This window comes from Vicugna pacos, chromosome 10, assembly GCF_048564905.1.
Source record: "Vicugna pacos chromosome 10, VicPac4, whole genome shotgun sequence".
NCBI lineage: Eukaryota > Metazoa > Chordata > Mammalia > Artiodactyla > Camelidae > Vicugna > Vicugna pacos.
Genome location: NC_132996.1, coordinates 35,113,866 through 35,133,995, shown reverse-complemented (window position 1 = coordinate 35,133,995; position 20,130 = coordinate 35,113,866). Strand labels below are relative to the sequence as shown.

The following is a 20,130-nucleotide window of genomic DNA, read 5'->3' as shown; positions in this document are numbered from 1 at the left end:
GATTATGACCTTTATTCCTTTATTAAAAAGAATTACCATGAGAAAATTGGCACTGCTTAAAGATACTCAATGTTAGATGCTAAATGTTTAGACAATAAAATGTTAAAATCTGGGAATATTTGAGAAATAGCGACATGGGGGGGGGGCTTTCTAGTAATTCTCCCTGAAATGAGAACACAGGCTGGGTTGCTCATGGCTATTCTCAAAGGGTTTATCCTGGAGGGTCCCACACATGGAAAGGAAAACAGAGCAGACAGAAGATATGTGTGACCTTGGGCAAGTTGTTTAACCTCTCAGAACCTCTGCTTCTTCATTGGTTAAACTGAACGAGCAGACACACAGGTAATATAATAATAATGAGCTACTGTTGTAACGCAGCAGTTACGTGCCAGTTGATGGGCTGAGTGCCCTATAGTCAACGTCTCATTGGATCCTCACAACAAACTCACCAGTGGGTTCCCATATTGTCACCACCTGACGGCTGAAGAAACAGAAGTTTAAAAGATTAAGATACTTGCCCAAGCTCACAGTTAGTAAGTGGCAGAGCCAGGGCAAGCCTTCCCCCAAACCCATGCTCTTCACTGCTTGTAACCACACCCTCCACCTCCTCCCTTCTTCCCTCTCTCCCTGCCTCTTTCCTCCCTCCCTCACATAGGCAAGTAAAGTAAATAATGCCCCTAGCACATTGCCTGGCACACAGCACAGTCGTCCCTAAAAATGAGTTGCCTTTCCCCCAGTCTCCTTGATCATCCTTTTACTGATATGGAAACTGGGGGTCTGGAGTAATTTATATGCAATGCCCCAGATTATGTATTTAGTTAACATGCAAACTGGCTACAATGCAGAACTTGACTTCTGGTGAATTCATTCATACATTTATCCATCCATCCATTCAATGACACTTACTTATGGAATAGGTGTCAGGGACTGCCTTAGGTATTGGGAATCCAGTGAGAGATAATGCTACACCTCACTAGAATTTTGGAGATAGTAAGGCACAGTGCCTGCTGAAAAGAGGACTGGTAGATAATCTTTTGGATCAGCTGCACCAAAAAGCTAAAATAAAACAGACTGTTAGAAAACTGTCACTGTAACAAAGGAGCAAAAAAGGATTCTGGGAATACAGAGAAGAGAGGGTTTTCCTGGTCAGGGTGTGAGGTTGGGCTTCCCAAGGGAGGTGATGTTTGAACTGGGACGTTTAAGAACAGATAACAAGTTGAGAGGAAATAATGAGGATGGGAGAGGACATTTCCAGGAAGAGGGAACAATATGAACAAAGAGGAGAGGAGAGGATAGAAGGTGATGGAGACAGGGAGGGGCTAAGGGGACATGGAGGGGGTGGATGATGAGAACTCAGAGTGTATGACAGTCTCATCATAGAGGCCCCTGACCATCATGTAAGGCTCTTGAACTTTACGCTGTAGACACAAAGGAACACTGAAGATGGCTGAGTAGGAGGATGACATGTGGAGTTTCACGCAGGAAGGATTAAAACAGGGAGAGAAATAAATAGTCTTTCTGAGGTTTCTTGAATGGCTAGATGAATGGACAAGCTTATAACCATGTTGAGTATCAACACTGAAGCACTGTTGGTGGTGCTGAGGGACAGGGATGAATAAGCACCATTCCAGCTCTTCAGGAAACTGGGAGCTTGCCATCCAGTGGGGGAACCAACACTGCACAATCGAATAGGACACCAGGCACCCCCTGCCATGTAACACAGGAGGGGAGCAATTCATCTTGTGTGGAGGAGGTGGGGGAAGCCTCAGAGAGGAGACAGAAGGTGAGCTCAGTCTAAGTGGATGAGTGAGAGTTTTCCAGGGAGAGGAAGAGGTGAAAAACAAGGCATCCTGGGGCTTTCGTTGTTGAATGAAAGAATGAAGTAAACAGACTGCAGATCATATACATCATAGAATTTAAGAGCATATACTTCAAACTCAGACTTGGAATCAATCTTCTATTCTTGGACATGTAACTGTGTGGGCTTGAGCACTCGACAGCCTCCCTGAGCCTCGGTCTCCCCATCTGTTATAAAGATGCAGTGGGACTGTGCACATAAAGACCTTAAGCCAGCCCTGGCACATAGTATAAGGTCAATAAGCAGTAATGGCCACCATTCAAGTCGTATAATATATGTGATGAAAGGACACTTAGAGGTCCTCTCTTCCAGCCGTGGAGGCACGTAGGCATTCCCTCGACCTCCCTCCCGCTCCAGCCTCTACTGTAACTCTCCATGGATGGCAAAATTCTCTGCTGTCCAAGAAGCCCACTGCAGGGCTGTGTACTCTCAAGTACTGAAAACTTCTTTCTATTGGTCTTCAATGGGTTGGCCGCTAGCCAGTGAGTCCAGTTTTGCCCTCTGGAGAAAAATAGAGAACACATAACTATATATTTTACATGAAAGATATTCAGTTATTTGAAGACAGATCTTATGGCCCACTGAAGTGTTCTCATTTCAGAGTCAGTACCCCCAGGTCTTTTATGATTTTTGTCATAAAAGGGCCTCCCACCTCTACCTGCCCTCTAATTTCCCAGGACACATTTTTAAGGAGAGTCCAGAATCAAACAAAATATCAACAGTCCAGAGTGGAGTGACCCTCCACACCTTCACCCTGTGCCCTGCAATTGAAGAAGTCCCCCTCTTTTTTTTTTGAAAATTTCTTTTAAATTTTTTTTAATGGAGGTACTGGGGATTGAACCCAGGACCTCTTGCATGCTAAGCGTGCAATCTACCACTGAGCTATACCCACCACCCAGAAGTCCTTCTAGCAGCCTGTCTTCACCTGGTTCTTGCTAACTTGCAATCAAATCTGGTCTTTCCACACCAGTGGTGGTGAAGTCTGAGGACTTTATGTTCTGTTTCTGCCATTGATCTTTTTCTTAACCTAATTCAAGACTTTCTTTCTGTGTCTTGTTAAATATCTTCTTATTTATTTTGTTCCATCAAGGGGAAGTCTTTGGAATATGTTATCCATCTGATATATTTCTCCTAGATTTGGGATTTTCGTGGAATTGAATAAAAGGGCATCCCAGACCTTTGTACAATATTGGAAAACAAAACATCAGATGGGTCTGGACCAGGAACAGAGCCATCAAGCCCCATTAGGCACCTTTCTCAGCCTTGGAATGAGACTGTTCTATAAACTTTAAATGCATGGCACCCAACTGGTATCATCCAGCCCACATTTCTGTATCTTGTCTGGCTCTTGTAAGAAACTTTAACATCAAAATAATTTCCTGAAACCAATCTTCACAATATTTATCGTGATAATTGGCACTACAAACCTTACAACTCCACCCAGAAAAGGAAATAACATTTGTTTTTTTACAGCTTCTAAGTAAACACCTATGGTTCCCTAGTAATCTCTCAATTTCTTTCTCAGTGTTCACACTTTCCGTAATAATCCTTTCTAGAATTTTGACAAGGATCAGAATTCATGTTCCTTTCCCACATGAAGAGTAGAAAATGTACTTGTCTCTAGTCTTTTGGTTCTGGATTGCCTCCTGAGTTCTCAAAGACTGAGGGTGTATAGGCAAGTTATTTCAACATGATGGGGTTAATTCAGTTCATTCAACAGATTCTGACTGAGTCTTGCTGTGTCTAAGACTCTGCTCTATGTATGTACTCGTCATCTTTCACTGGGCTTAGAAACCTGAATTCATTGCTCCCCCATTTTTCTCACCTGTCCAGATTCAATTTCCTCGTCTTGATATTTGCTTAACATTGCTAGACTGAGGACCATTTTCCTTGATAAAGAAAACAGAAAAGCTGAGAGCAGCAAGTCCTCACTTTCCCCAATCATGTAACATTATACCATCTGCCTCAGCACTGAGTCTACCCTTGCCTTGTTCTCAATCCAAAAGAAACAATACTATTTTGCTGTCTTTAGAGGATTTTTTGTTGTTGTCTTTCAGATTCACCCTCTTTGTTACATTATACATACAGGTTGGAGCCAGACTTTTATTCTGCATTATGTGTCCCTTTTCCAATCCTTCTTGTGTGTCTTTCTAAAATCTGGTCCATTAGGGAGTTCCCTGCTTAGCCTCATTGATTTCTACTGATGCTGGACTCAACAAACACAGGTTGAACTGAATCAATCAATTTAATTTACTTTTTTGAATTGATTAATTCTCAATTTTATAGCCTACAGTTCATTTTTTTTTCAGAGTCTCCCTTTCCTCAATAGTCAAAATCATTTGAGGGGGATCTTTGAACATGGAATCAAGTGCAGGTTTCTAGGGAATCTGCTTTCCCAAAGCACTGGGTGCAGACAGACCATGCTGAGCCCAGACTTGCTTTGCTCTCAACCCCAACGATGTACTGAGCTTTCCATCACTTCACTGCTACCCATCAGATAGCTTCCTTGTAGGTCCTAAAGAAGTCTCAACCCGCATTACCCTTCACTGTAGATGCAACAGGGTGAAGTGGCAGAGGGCATGGGCTTTGAGATCAGACCTGTCCCTCCCACTTAACAAATGTGTGACCTTAGTCTACTAACCCCACATCTCTCTGCCTCAGTCTCCTCCTGTGAAAAATGGGAATGATCATAGTCCCTGCCACATAAATTGGTTATGGGAATTAAATGAGATGATGCATGTAAAATGCTTAGCATGATGCTTGGTACTAGTAAACATTCAGTAAACCATACCATTGCTACCACCACGTTGTTCCTTTCAGGGTCTAGCTCTGCAGTTCTATGGGGCATATTTTCTGTACACCTTTAACATTCAGCTAGAGAATAACCCCTGACTTGATTACCTGTGGCTGAACTTTATCTGGTAACTTCACTTGAGATTAATAAAAACTCTTTAAAAATTATATTTTTTTTGTCTGTATGTAAACAGAAAGGTCACATAGCGGGCTGGATCATCAGTACTTGCTTGGGAATACTGGAGACTCTGTACCCACACAGATGGTTTGCTCAGCCACATCTCCAGCTGGTCCCAGGGCTGCTGTTGAACTGAAAGCCCTTTCAGGGCAGGGATGTGACTCCCTTATCTGGAACCAGGATGCAGCCAGACTGGTGTGGCCAGAAGGCCGGCAGCTTCTGACTGGGAATATAGAATAGCTCAGTTACCTAACCCGCGCGGCCACCCCTGCTTGTTTGTGGCCACTGTTACCTGGCTCTTCATTTGCTCCTATGTCCTCATATCCTGCTCTTTCCCAGACAAAACGCAAGGATTCCTCTTGCTCAGGTGGGGAGGGTAGATCTCAGGGGTAGAGTGCATGCTTAGCATGCATGAGGTCCTGGGTTCCCTCCATTAAAATAAATATATACATAAATAAACCTAATTATCTACCCACCCTGAAAGAAAAAAACCGAAACTCAACACAAAACAACTTCATATTAATAGAGTCCTGTAAATTGACCCACTTTTCCCTAAGTGAACTCTCAAAAAGGCAAAGCAAATTTTGTCACTCTCTATTGAAATGCTTCAATAACCGCCCCCACAGTCAAGTTCAAATCACCTAGCCCGACAACAATTAGGCCCTGCCTACAGTAGAGTAACTGTCACTTAATGGTTATAACTTTTTTTCTCAATGGAAACTAACAGAATAAATGAACAATCTATTCTTTAAAGTCATGGCTTCTTAACCATTTTCCTCTGTTGGTAACACTGAATGCTTCTCTGATTGTGTATTGGTGTGTGGTTTTTCCAAGTTGGGTCTTGTTTTGCTCTCTGGTTCCCAACTAGCTAATTCTTTAGATGCGATTTCCTGCCTCCTTAGAATTCAGGAGAAGGAGAAGTCCTAATTTGGTTTTTGCTGCAATTCTATCAACGCCTTCAAATATCCTCAGCGATGATCTGGAACATGAAAGGACATTAGAGTAATTGCAGCCGGAACACTTGGTAGCAACGTGCAAGCATCTCCCTCAGCCTGGCTGAGATTCAGCCCCTGCCTCTTGTTCTCTGGACTCTGGTCAGCTCTGAGCTCCTGTGCTCATCCATGGGCCTGTTTCATATAAATCTCTAGCCAGCGCTCTGGGTACATTGACTTCCCGCAGGCTCCTTACACATGATGGTGATCATCTAGAAAGCTGCACTGGGGGTCTGGCCTGATTCCGTCTTGGCAAAGCCAAGATGCAGATGCTGGAAGGTAGCTCATGATTCTATTCTGGGAGCCAGAGGCTGCAGCTGAGAAACAAAACTTGAAGTCCTTCCTTTTTTAAATAGCTTTTTATTTTGCTTTGCTTTTAGCGACGTATCTATTCACCGTAAAGTTTTTCTTGCTTTTGAATTTTATTGAAGTGATATCATACCATATGCAGCTTCTGCCATCTTGCTTATTTTAAATTCTCCATTATGTTTCTAAAATGCCTCTGTGTTCCTCATTCATTTCCACTGCTGTATATATAATAATTCGGTTGCATGTGACACAGCTCACTGTACCACAATTTATCCATTTCCCTGTCAATAGATATCTAGGTTGTTCTTAGCGGTTTGCTATTGTGAATGATGCTGCTATGAACATTCTTGTATTTGTCTTCTGGTCCATATGGGCAAGATTGTCTCTGGAGTATATACTTAGGAATGAAATTCCTGAGTAGTAGGTATGCAAATGTTCACTTTTCCAGCATAAAGCCAAATTGTTTTGCAAAGAGTTGTTGCTGCTTATACTCCACTGAATAAGAGCTCCCCTTTTTCCTCACCCTGGACAAATACTTACCATTATCAGATTTTACACGTTTTGAAAATTTAATGGTTTCAAATAGTTTCTCACTGTAGTCTTCATTTGCATTTTCCTAATTACTAATGAGTATTCTTGTGAAAGTATATTTATGCAATTTACCTATTTTTATATTGAGTTGTTTGCCTGTTTCTTATTGATTTGTACGAGTTCTTTACAAATTCTGGAATACTGATTCTTTTTTGGTTATATTTGTGGCAAATATATGTTCCAAATTAGTGGCTTATCTTTTCTGTTCTTTTATGGCATCTGTAGACTCCCAACTAGAGGTCAAAAAGATTCTTAACTTTTCAAATATTATTTTCACATTGAAGTATTTAATTTTTACGAAATTTATTATATGGTTCAAGATAAGGATCAATTTCATCTTTTTCTTGTATGGAAAACCAATCGTCCTAGAATCACTTATTTCCTGTGAATGGCAGTGCTGCTGCTGGCTTCTATCAGGTTTCATACAGGTGAGATTACGTTTGGGTCTTCTGGTAGCTTTCAGTAAAGTATTAAATTTGGCTCCATAGATGTTGTGCACATTTTTTGTTAGATTTACTCCTAGGCACCTTATGTTTTTAATGCTAATGTAAGTGGTATCTTCTTTGTTATTTCATTTTCTAGAAACTGATGTTGAGATAGAGAAATGCCACTTATTTTTCTATTTTGATCTGATTTCCAATCATGTGATTTAGACCCTTTTATTTTTTAAAAATTACCTGTACATTTTTTTTGGAATTCTCCATGTGGATAACGCTATCATCTGGAAGCAACAAAAATGTGTTTCTCTCCCTCCCAACCTTGTGCCATTTCCCCCCTTGTCTTACTGTACTGGCTGGGGTCTCGTGTATAATGATGAGGTGATGACGGGCATCATTCTTTTATTTTTGATTTAAAAAAGAAATGCTTCTAATATTTTACCATTAAGCAATGATGTTTGCTGCTGGGTTTTGTAAGCTATCCTTCTAAATAAGAAAGTTCTGACCCAAAAGATCCACTTCTGTTATTTATCCAAAGAACATAAAAACACCAATTTGAAAAGACTTATGCACCTTTATGTTCATTTTAGCATTATTTACAATAGCCACAATATGGGAACAACCTAAATGTTCAGTGACCGATGAACAGGTAAAGAAGATGTGGTATATATGCACGATGGAATATTACTCAGCCATAAAAAAGAATGAAATCCTGCCATTTGTGATGATATGGATGGACCTTGAAGGTATTGTGCTAAGTGAAATAAGTCAGAGAAAGATAAATACCATATGCTTTCACTTATATGTGGACTCTAAAAAAAACAAAACAAATGAACAAACAAAATAAAACAAGCTCATAGATACAGAGATCAGTGGTTACTGGAGAGGAAGGGCGTTGAGGGTGGGTGAGATGGGTGAAGGGGGTCAACTATATGGTGATGGATAGTAACTAGAATTGTGTCGTGATCACTCTATAGGGTATGCAAGTGTCAAATTATAATGCTGTGCACCTGAAACTTACATAAGAACAAAATGTAAGCTTCAAGAAGGCAAATGGAAAGTTCTATCCTGTCCTTTTTTTGCTAAAAGTTTTTACCCCAAATGAGTGTTTAATTTTGTCTAGTGATATTTTCTCCTCCTATCAAAAAGACCATATGGTTTTCCTCTTTAATTTGTTCATGCGATGATTGTTAAGTCATCCTTAGATTGCCAAGTATTAAAATTAATTGGATTAAATATTCATTATATTCTTTCATCTTGTTGAATCTTTGCTGTATTGGTGGCTATGTCTGCCCTTTTCATTCATTTATTTATTTCTTCTCTCTTACTTTTAAAACTCAGTTTGAGAGGATTGCTTTTAGTCTTTTATTAGTTATTGGCTTGCTTGACCCTCTCTATTTCATCTTTATTCTCTATTTCATTTACATCTGCTCATATATTTGTTATCTTCTTTCTTTAGGTTTATTTTGTTTTTCATGAAGTTGGATACTTAGCTCATTAATTTTAAGTCTTTCTTCCTTTCTAATAGAAGTTTTTAAGGCAATACCTCTCGGGACAGCTTTCATTGCACCCCATGAATTTTGATCTATTATTTTCCTTTTCATATTTAGTATATTTTAAATGTCCAAGTATTTTAAAAAAATATCCATTTGATTTTTTTCCTTTGATCCATGAGAGTTTTTTATTTTTACTTTCCAAATGTGTGGTTTAAAAAATATCTTTTGGTTATTGATTTCTAAGTTAATTACATTGTAGGGCAGCATGTGGTCTGTATAATATAGATTCTCTGAGATTTACTTTATGAACTCATATGGTCAATTTTTGTAAATTGACCATGTAAACTGGAAAAGAATATCCATTAAATTAAAATTACTAATTACAATGTTCAGATTCATAGTGATGTTTTGTCTATGTGACTACCATTATTTTGAGAGATGTACTAAAATCTCCTGCCATGATAGTAGACATTTTTCCCTGGTTTTATCATTTTTTGTATTACATATTTTGAGCCTGTTATAGTCAATGCATATAACATTTAAAACTCATTCTTCTTGGCTGAGTTGATCATTTTAAAATTATGTAGTGACCCTGCTTGTTGCTATTCATGGTTTTGGTATTAAAGGCTATTTTATCTGCTTTTAATATAATGACTCTAGCCTTATTTCGTTGGTACGTACTTGCCATCCTTTATTTGAAACCTTTCTGTTTATGTTTTATATGCGTCTGCTAAATAGCATATAATTGTTTTGTTCAACTTTCGTTACTATTATTGACATAAACGGACTTGTTTCTACCATCTTTCTTTGTGCTTTTTATCTTTTTTTTTTTAACACTTTCTAATTTCTATTTAGAATTGAGCTGGCAGTTTTGTTTGGTTTATTATTATTTTTTAAAATTTCTTCTCCCTCGCTTTGTTTCCTCCAGCTGATTTGGAAGTTATACACTTTGTTTCTATTCTTTCTATAATTACACTTAAAATTCAGATAGGTATCCTTCATACCCTAATAAAGTCTCAAAGTAATAAACATCTTAGCCTCCTTTTAAACAACATAAGGACCCTGGAATACTTCACTTCTGATCACTCAACTCCAAGCTAATGTCCATTTTAGTCCAGTATATAGTCTATTTAGTTCTATCTTTTTAAAAAGCTGTATTATTTTATACTGATAATGTTTATTTGTTTTACTTACAGGTTTATTACTTTTTGCATTCACTATTTCTTCTTGAATATTTCAGATTATCCTTTTTTATCTTTTTCTTTCACTTAAAGTATATTTGCTAGAATTTTGTTTGTAGATAGTTAAATCTTTCATTAACTGAATATTTCTTTATTGTGTACTTGCTTTTGGAATATATTTTTCTGGGTATATATACCATTCTAGCTTGAAGATTTTTTTCAGCCTTTTGAAACTATTATTTCACTGTCTTCTAACACCCACTCTTGCTGTTGAGAAGAGAGCTGTCAGTAAAAATTTTGTTTTTTTTAAGTGACTTGTTTTTTCTCTTTATCCCCTTTAAGGTAATCTGTCTTTGGTGTCCTACATTTTCACCTCATTGTGCCTAGGTAAGTGTGAATTTATTTTAAATTTATCCTGATTTCTGTATCTCCCTGTATCTGTAGATTCATATATTTCATCCACTTTGGAAAAATAGAGCTAACGATTATATATCATGCATTTGGTGCCAGAGTCTGTTCTAAATGCTTTGCTTAGTACCTCAGCCATTATCTATTCAAATACCCAATCTTAATTTTCTCTATTCTCTCCTTCTGGGACTTAAACTAAACATATATCAGACCTTCTCTTTCTATCTTCTACATCTACAAGCTACTCTTTTTTATTTTCTATCTCCTTCTATTTATGTGCTGCATTCTAGTTAATTTCTTGAGATACATTGTCCAATTCACTAATTGTCTCTTCTGCTGTATCTAAGCTACTGTTTAGTGCATTCACTGAGTGTTTAGTTTCAATGAATATATTTTCAATTCTGAACTATTTATTTATTTTTGAAAAAATCCCTGGTATACATCTATCAAAATTTATCAAATTGTACATCTGAAATATGTGTAGTTTACTGTACAGGAACCGTACCACAATAAAGGTGTTTTTTTTTAAAAAAAGTTAGAAAAGATAACAGGGTTAAGTATATAATATTATAACTGAAAACATCCCTGATCATTTTCCTCTTAACTTTTTATTTGGAAAAATTTAAGCCTAAAGTATTCAGCATTATATTTAGTTTTATTTCTTTAGTCTCTTTTCATCTAAAACAGTCCCCTAGATCCCCCCCACCACTCCCTTTTTGTTGTTTTATGGCATTGACATTTGTCAGTTGTTTTGCAGATTGTCTCTCAATTTGAATTTGTCCGATTATATTTTTATGGTTAAACTCAGGTTAAGCATTTCTGGCTGAGATGCTGCATAGGTGAAGATGTGTCTTTCTTTCTACATCACAGCAGGAAGCTCATGATGATACTTTGATTACAGTTATGATTGGTTAAGTTTAATGTGGTATAGTCTGTTCACTTTTATTTTTCTGCTTGCTCATTTTGTATGTAATCTATTTCTTTAAATGTTTTATACAGAGACATAGTATATTCTGTATTTGATAATTAATATAGTTTGTGGCCATTTAAATTTGTTGATTTTACTGACTCTCATTCTTGGTGGCTCACTTCCTTGTGTTTTGAGTGATTTAAAAAATTACTATAAGCTCATATTTTATTGAACTTAGACTATCTGAATCCTGAGAGCCTAAACCAAGACATGGTTTCTTTCATAGAGGATCTATAGTTGGTTTTGGGGGCACTAGAGATCTGATTTAATGTGAGACTCTCAAGGCTAGTTAGTTCTCCTACTTTTTGTTTGAACCAAGGCTTAGATTCCAAAACCACCGATATTTATTCCAAGGCAACCCTGGATTTCTGCTTTTGTGTTTGCTTCCTTCCTGGAACAAGTAGGTTTCAACATAGCTTTTTTTCACCCTCCTTTTTCTTGGCCCTAAGGATTTCTCTCACTTAAGAGCCTAGCAATGTTTTCAAAAGTATCTTATTGTAGTGAATGGACTTTTATAGTGTCTACTCCTCCATTCTGCTGCTCCATACTTCTTAGGAACCACACTCCATATTCTTGGCTGAGGTGGCCACTTGGGTATTTATTTTAAGATATTTTTTCAGGTAAAATCATTGTGACAGTGTTTTTTAAAACAGAAGGTAGCAAAATTAATTTTATGGGTCATAACAGGCATTAAAATTGACCTAGAACAGAGAGTATCAGTCTTTTATATGCACCAAAATTTGATATTATTTCTGAAAACACTTTATTCAATTATATATTTATGTGTACTAACTTGTGACGTAAAATGCATTTCTTGCTGCTGTCATGGGAATTCTTGTGTGTAAAGCAATTGTCTAAGTCATGTAACTCTGAAGCCTCAATGGCCCCGGAATCTATGCAATGGAGAGGACCCAAGGTTTCTTCAGGAAGAGAATCTTAGCCTCACCCTCACTGGGCCTATCTCTGTTATAAGGCCACTGCCCTACCAGGGGTGTACTGAGCCTGGAAACAGAGATGAATACATAATGAACAGATTATTAACATTTGTTGAACGAGGTCGTTTGCCACAGACCTCAAGTATCCCTTTGTGTCTTTGTTAAATATGCCGAACAGCAAGGCCTAACCATCCTGTGATCCTGAGCCACTGCTGCAATCAGCCAGGGAGATTACTTGCTTCCTGGGAAAGGGGGCTGGCTTGTTTCTTGCACTGCAGTTCTCTGGTGTGGCACAATCCACTTTGTGCACAGCTGCCATCTGGGCCTGTCAGGTCACACCACGGTACTTAGATACAGGGCAACTTGTTTCAAGTAGCTCTTCCTGCTGTTTGCTGTGCTGAGAGTAAAAGCTCCCAGGCTCTGATGCCCTGAATCTTGCTGTTTACTTTCAGCATGTGGAGTGTAGCAAACCCATCCAAGTTCCTGGATTGCTTAGCCCCCAACTTCGGAGTTTTGTTACTCCCGGCCACTGTCTATGAATGGCATCAGGACTCAGACTCGGGAGGGTCTGATTCTAAAATCTGTGTTCTTTTCAGGACACCTCACTGGCACGTTATCGAGGAAATTATTATTCCTTCTGCTCCTCAGAAGGAGTCAAGATAAAAACCACAGAGTGTAAGCCAAACTACTTCCCTCTTCCTGGCTAAGATTTATTGCAGTTCCTCTTGTCATCATGTGTGCTCCTGCTGCCACCTGCTGGCATCCTCACACATCCTAAAATTTCTTTGTAAACCCCTTATCTATGTGAAGAAGCAGCCATCTGGTTATTTAAAAAAAAAAAAAAAGCAGCAGCAGCAGCAGAAGGAAGCTCAATGCAGGCAACCAGCTGGTAAACCTTCCCCAACGTTGGTAAACATATAAGAGAGGAGTGATTCCCATGCACTCCCCTGGGCACGAATGTCTTCTCCCTCAAAGCCGATCTCAGTTCTCATCAGATTTTACCTGTCTTCAGGTATTGAAGAAAGCACAGATCCCATTATCAACACCATCCAAACTTGAATGGTGGTCTCTTGCTAAACCGAGGAATTCCATGGCCCTGGCACTAATACTGACTACCACGTTGACAACCAACAAACCAGTAAGTCTTCTTGCTTGACCAAGAAGAGTCTACGTGGCTGCAAAAATCAACTTGACTTCCTCACAGAGGGCAATCAGGCTGCTGCACGTTGTGGTCCTTTACCCTGGGTGGCTAGGACCATCTAGAGAATCTACTGCCCTTGTCAAGGACATCCATCTCCCTCATACATACACACACACACACACACTACAGAACATAATGACTTATCATCTGGGGTGGATTGCAGGATTTTTATTTTTCTTTGTTTCCTTTGCCTTGAAAAATGGGGAAAAACCCTTCCTGGGGGTGGGGGAGCTTATTTCTGACTGTTGGAAAAAGAGAAAGCAGGAATTGTTGTCACGACAATTAGGAGCTCATCAAAGCCTCATTTTGCTCATCAGCCATCATTGCCCTCCGTCCTGCACCCCCGCATGTTCCTCTAATTCAATGCCCGCCTAATGAATAACTCCGAGGAACAAAAGACCCTTTCAGGCTGGCGCACATCATTATCAGAGGAGACTTGCATAACTGTCGCAGACAACTCGTGTTTTCAGGCCTGTCTCTAAATTTGGTTATTCACAACCTTTATAGCTCAATATTATTGCCTAACTGTGATCATTTTCTAATTATCCTAATAATACCTATTAAATAATTCCCATTAAATCACTTGAACCAGAGCAGCCCAGGCCAGCTCAAATACAACGTAACCTAATAAGCATCGGTCATTCATTAAGCACCAGGGCAATCTCTTAAAGGGGCTGAGGAGAATATTAAACTGCAAAGGAATATTATTATTGCACAAATGTTATTACAAGTTAGAGTGTATTAATTTCAATGCCTGGCTTGCAAATCTTCTGTTTGGTTTCCTTTGGGGCTGCTGTCTGTGACTTGACTCTCTCAGTCTCCTGCTCCTTGTTGATCTGCATCTGTCACCCGCACAAGGACAATCAAGGAGAAAAAGGCCCATACACTTAACAGGGGAATTAAATTACCAAGGATATAAAGGGAATGAACAGAATCCATCTTCTGGCCAGGCGAGTACACCTTTGAAAACATCAGAAGCTGGCCAGTTTCTTTAGCTGTTAAGTCAGAATAGCCTTTCTTTACAGTGGGGGTAAGGAAGATTTTTAAAAGTTCTAAAAATTTGGCTTCTAGACTTTGAATTTCAATAGCAAATGTCAGAGACTAATTCTTTAAAACATGTGTGTAGATATTTAATATTTTGTGAAATAATATCAGGTAGCCATTTATTGAAGGCCTACAATGTGGTGGGTACTCTTGGGAGACACTTGGCCCACGGATACCCTTAATTTTAAAAATGACCTGGGAATATGAGGATTATTAGCTCTATTTTTCACATAAGGAATCTGAGGCCAGAGAGGTTAGGTGATTTTCCAAAGCCACACAGCCGAAATGCAATGGAACAGAAGTTGAACACAGGGTTCTTTGATGCTTATAATTTTATCCATCCTGCTGTGCCTCCCCAGCAAACAGAAATGTGCCCTAGCTTTGCTGGTTTATTTTTTCCATTTCTAAGGCTCTCACTGAAATCAGTGGATGCCTAAAGAAAAGTGCCAGAGCCTTTCTGATTGGGAACATGACCAAACATTTCATCGTATGGAAAGTCCTGACAGCAGGTGTAGAGGCCAGCAGTGACTCTCACTCCAAGTAGCAAGAAACAGTTACTGTTTTTGTCAAGAACCTACTTCTGATGGGTGGATTTGGCTTCTCTGCAAGGAAATGCACAGAGTATTGTAGTAAGAAAGGGAACAAACTTTATTAACCATCTACCCGGTGCCAGGCACTGTGCTAGGGCTTCCTTATAAACCGTTTCAATCAATCCTCACCACAAATCCAAGAAGTGGGGTTGATTATCATCCCCACTTTACAAACACAGAAACTGAGGCACAGAGGGATAAAGTCAGACTCCAAAGTTTCCAAAGAGACAATAACCACACAGCTACTGACGCTGAAACCGCAGGACCTCTCACGTGGATGGGCCCTGGCAAGGCTTCTGGGAACAGCCCCACAGTTTTGCCTGCATGACTTTGTATGAACTTCAGGTCTCACAAAATCTCGGTCTGCCCCCACTAGCACCATCAATCTCAGATAACTGAACTTTTAAGAGAATTGAGGCCCTAACCTATCCCAATGTTGTTTAACAAGCAACACGTTATTTACATGATCGCACACAGATGTGTGTTTTCAGTGTCTGCTTCTCCCACTTTATATTCCAAAATACAGAGGCTAAAGGCATAACATGAGAAAACTAAAGAGACAATAACCTCACTAACTCCAATTCACTAAGCACACTGCTACAGGACAAACAAAAAAAAAGCAAACAAACAAACAAAACCATGTAGATATCTTTTAGTTTCATCCCTCATCTCAAAACCCTTCGCTGACTCCTCATTCGTTAAGGCATTTCACGTCTTTTTCACGTCTTTTCATGTTTGGCCTTTGCAGGTGCTGTTCCCTCTGCCAGAACAATCTCCTCACCTCCCTGGCTCCCTCCTGCTCCTCATCTTAGTAGATGACTACTTCCAGGTGATTAGCCGGACCACCCCCGCCGCAAACCCTCCCCAACAAGATCAGTTAGGAAGCTGGTGATTCCACCCTCATTCCACCCTGATGTTTATTCCCACCACGGCACTCATCCTCCTGGACTGTGGTTTATTTATTTACATGTCTGTGTTCCACAACAGACCATAAACTTCTCAAAGGCAGAAAATGCCATGCTCCTCGTTATAGACCCACTGTCTCCATGTCCAACACATGGCAGGTCTTCACCAGATGAATTCTGCTTGCATCTAAGAGTCTGAAGCGGTCAGTGGATAGTTGCAAGGCAACATGCTACTTTCACATATACCTGATGCAATCATCTTCTTTAATTTTTATTATTCCTATCTTACAGAGCTGCAATTTTATTTCAGCTCTCTATATAGGGAACCACCATTATCCACATATTAGAGGAGAAAACAAAAGTTCACAAAGGTTGAGAACGTGATTGGCCCAAGGCCATATGGCTGGTGAAGGGAGAAACCAGGAGTCTGACTCCAAGTCCAGGTTTTGAATCACTACCAACATTGCTTGGTTGTTTCAACTGTTTCTCCTGAATATACCTTAACCCCTTAATTTCAAAGAACACTCACACTAGCAGAAGAGAGACTGGGCAGATTAGAAACCCAAGCCCCACAGGCTGACCCATGCCCTGGAATTTCAAATGAGCGACCAGTTTGGTTTTGAAAGTGTGAAGCAGTTGTGGATGGAGCACCACAGGTCCGCGTTGAAAGTTCCACAGCGGGTGACAAGGTCTTGATGTTTTGCCCAGGTGCCACTGATCTCGGACCACAGACACGGACCAAGCCCGCTGCTCCGGGTCTGCCGGCGGGGATGCCTACCTGCTTCTCCTCTCAGCGCCTTCTCCAGCCTCACGCCCTGGATCTCGGAAGCCCTCTGCCGCTCCTCCACCTCCTCCAGCTGCCTCTGGATGGCCTGCAATGCCAGGACCATACGTCACACGGGGACTCTCAACGTGCAGAGTCACAGAAGTGGCCAATTCTGCCACTTGCTTTCCAAGATGAAGAAGCCCTTTCCCTTGTGATGCCGCCACCTCCTTGATTAACTGGGTAAGAACCTCTGGATTCCCAAAACAACTAGAACTTGACATCTCCTGTCTCTACTACGAAGACATAAAGCAAGGAGTCTATGTGTAAGCTCAGTCTGCCCCCAAGGAGACGTTAAAACAGTTCCCTTTTGACCAGACGAATGAATTAGTCAGAGGCTGCTGGGCTGAGCGGGCGGGTGGCTCTCATGGCTCCTGGACTCCTCGGAGCCTCAGCCTCTGACTGTGGTCATGGCTTAGCTGCTGGAGCTGCAGCCACTACTCAGAGTAGGACAGGATCTCCTGGGGCAAACAAAGGGCTTACATCCCGCTTTCCCAAGCAGAACCAGTAGACACCACTCAGGAAGTTGGTCTGGAGCAGGAGACCCAGGCCAGCTGCTGGGGCTGGGTGTTCCTCTCGGTTTGTCCTGCTCCTGTCTTCAGCTACACACTGGCAACCTATTCTTTCATGGCACCCAGGGCCTTTTACTGTCTATGGAAGTGTATGGTGGCTTTGTTACTAGCGGGTTATCAAGACAAGACAGAAGGCATTTATCCCATTAAGGCATATACTCCTTAGACTAACCATAGGCACCTATCAAGGCTTGGGGTCATGACATCTTTACTTTCCCTACTAGGCATTTCTCTCTTGTGTGTATTAGGAAGGAAAATTAAGAGAAAGCCTTTCCCAAATACATTCTGTTCATTCCCATCAATTTTCTCTGCTATCAAACACATGCTGCCAAAAGGCACATCTCTTGGCAGAACCCATGCTGCACCTGGCAGCCCAGGTACGTTCAAGGAAGTGGCAGCTGTTTGGGCAGGTGGAATGTGTGTGTTCTTCCTCCTCTGCCTTCCTCTAGCTCTGTCTCACTCCCCTTCCTCCTTAACTCCAAACCTTTCTGAGTCTCCCCTGGGTTCAGAGCACAATGCCTGAGGAACCTCCAAACCCATGAAGAGGTAATGGGGGTGGGGCGGGGGAGATGGGGGAAGGACTGAGCAGCCGCTGGCCTCTTGTCTCAGCTGAGAGTGTTTAAACCCCAAACAGAAAATCTGAAATAGATGGGAATTCTCTCTAAAACCACTTGTAATTTCATGCTCTCTTCCTCTTGGTCTCTCTTTTAAAGACAATTATATCTTTATAGATCTGTCTCTTACTGGCATAGTTTAGAATGGCTAAAGGAAGGGTAACAGTTCAATGATTTTATTACTCACTACGTTGCAATTATGGCTGTATAATTGTTAGGGACTGAGTAGTGCCGCCCACCCCATTCACATGCTGAATCCCAAAAGTGACTGTATTTGGAGTGAGAGTCTTTAAGGAGGTAAATAAGGTTAAATGAGGCCATAACAGTCGGCCCTAATCCAATAGGACTGATGTCCTTATAAGAAGAGGAAATGATACCAGAGCTTTCTCTCTCTCTCTTTCTTGTTCTGTACGTGCACAGAAAAAGGCTACGTGAGGACACAGCGAGAAGGCAGCCATATGAGCCAGGAAGAGAGCCCCCACCAGAAATCAACCCTGAAGTCACCTTGACCTTGGACTTCCAGCCTCCAGAGCTACGAGAGGACACATTTCTGTGGTGTAAGCCACCCCGGCTGTGGGATGTTGTTATGACTGCCCGAGCAGACTGATAGAGTCAACATCCTTTAGAAACTAAGGAAGCAAATCTCAAACATTAAAAAAGGCTGCTAGGCGTGCTAGCAGCTTAGGACTCCAAAGGCCATCATAATTCTTCTGCTATCACTGCCGACTGTCTGGAGTGAGACCATAAGGTGGGGGAATGGTTGAGTTTGTCAGTCTGTATCATAAAGACCTATCTTGTTCTCAGAAGGAAGAGATGAAGATTTTGAGAAAGCCTGTTTCGGAAGCTGAGGGTGGACAGGGGGAGCTGATGGGAACTTCCCCCGCCCACTAGGTGAAAGGGTGGTTCCAGTGTCAGTCGCTGAGAAGAGTAAAGGAGGCTGGATTAAATGACTCCCCTCTTGTCAGAAATAACCTACAGTACCACAAGGCCAGATAAAGCGATAACTGGGGGAAGGGATGTCAGGGTCCACTGGATTCACAGGAGCAGTCGTTTTAAGACCTTCTGTCCTAAAACCCAGCTGTTCTCGACGGCTAGGTGTGGGGGCCTCAGGGAGAGGGAGAGGGCCTTGACTTTCTGTCTCACTGTGCCTGTCTGTGAACCATCGGGCAGGAAACAACCAGGCCGGGAGATCGACAGCAGAATGCTAGCTGCTTATGTGCTCACCAACCTTGGAAGAGAGGCAGCCCCAGGAGTTGTCAGTTCAGCGAAGACACTGCCAGGAAGTTGGGGGAGGGTTGTGTTCTCACAGAGGACAAAACTAAGGCCAGTGCTACGTGGCAGTCAGGGCCCAGGATGGTTCCCAAGGCCACGTGTTGGCTGTCATTCCAGCTCACTTTGCAGGACACACATTGGCAGATGGAAAGCCAGCTGGGAGTGGGCCAGCTCAACACCTGGGCTCTCCGGGCCCCAGAGCCCCACCAGGGACTGAACTGGGGCCCACAGAATAGCCACGAGCCACGACCTTTCCCCAGCCTGCCTCCCCCAGTGCAATGCAGATTTCCAAGGGGCTTCCAGATCCAGACTCCCAGGATCCCAGACCCAAATTCACTTATCTCAGGTGTGTTTTCTGACCTGAGCTTTGTGAAGTCTTTTCAATTCTTCTTGCTTAACCAATTGTTTTGTGGCTTTTTCCAGCTTCCTTCTTCTTCTAAGTGTCTTCCTCTCCTACAAAAGCCAATAGAGAAGAATAAATAGGTCTGAGAAAAATGGGGTTGAAATTTACAATACACTGTCACAGGCTTTTGCCCTCTCCAGCCCAGCCGCTGCTGAACTTCTAGAATAACAATGTCCAAGAGAACTTCTGCAGTGATGGAAATGTTCTATATCTAGGCATAAGAGAGCTGCCCTTCCCCACCTCACTCTGCTTGTACAAATATATCTTTAACACCACTGGATTCTCTGTGTGCCTGGGCTAGTGGAATAGACAACATTCAAAATTGATGCGTTTAAAATAGATGTCTATAGAAACTGACACACTATAAACTGACTGTACTCCAACAACAACAACAAAGAAAGTGTTCAAGGCAAGAACACATTCATCTCAATACCAATAGTCAATAAACCAACTATAATATAAAATAAAATAAAGTAGATGACTGTAGAAAACAAACTTCTGGTTACCAGGGTGGGGAAAGGGGTGGGAAGGGATAAACTGGGAGTTCAAGATTTACAG

At 41.1% G+C, this 20,130-nt stretch overlaps 1 protein-coding gene across 11 annotated transcripts in view; it reads right to left on the bottom strand.

The window, feature by feature from the left end:
* MICAL2 (microtubule associated monooxygenase, calponin and LIM domain containing 2) overlaps positions 1 to 20,130 on the bottom strand; it is a 210,906-nt gene that overhangs the window by 7,809 nt on the left and 182,967 nt on the right. For all 11 annotated transcript variants that reach the window (XM_072969524.1, XM_072969512.1, XM_072969517.1 and 8 more), the window contains 2 exons: positions 19,530 to 19,622; positions 16,667 to 16,760 (listed from right to left, as the gene is read on the bottom strand). In XM_072969524.1, the coding sequence (XP_072825625.1) occupies positions 16,667 to 16,760; positions 19,530 to 19,622 (187 nt within the window). The remainder of the gene's footprint in view (positions 1 to 16,666; positions 16,761 to 19,529; positions 19,623 to 20,130) is intronic.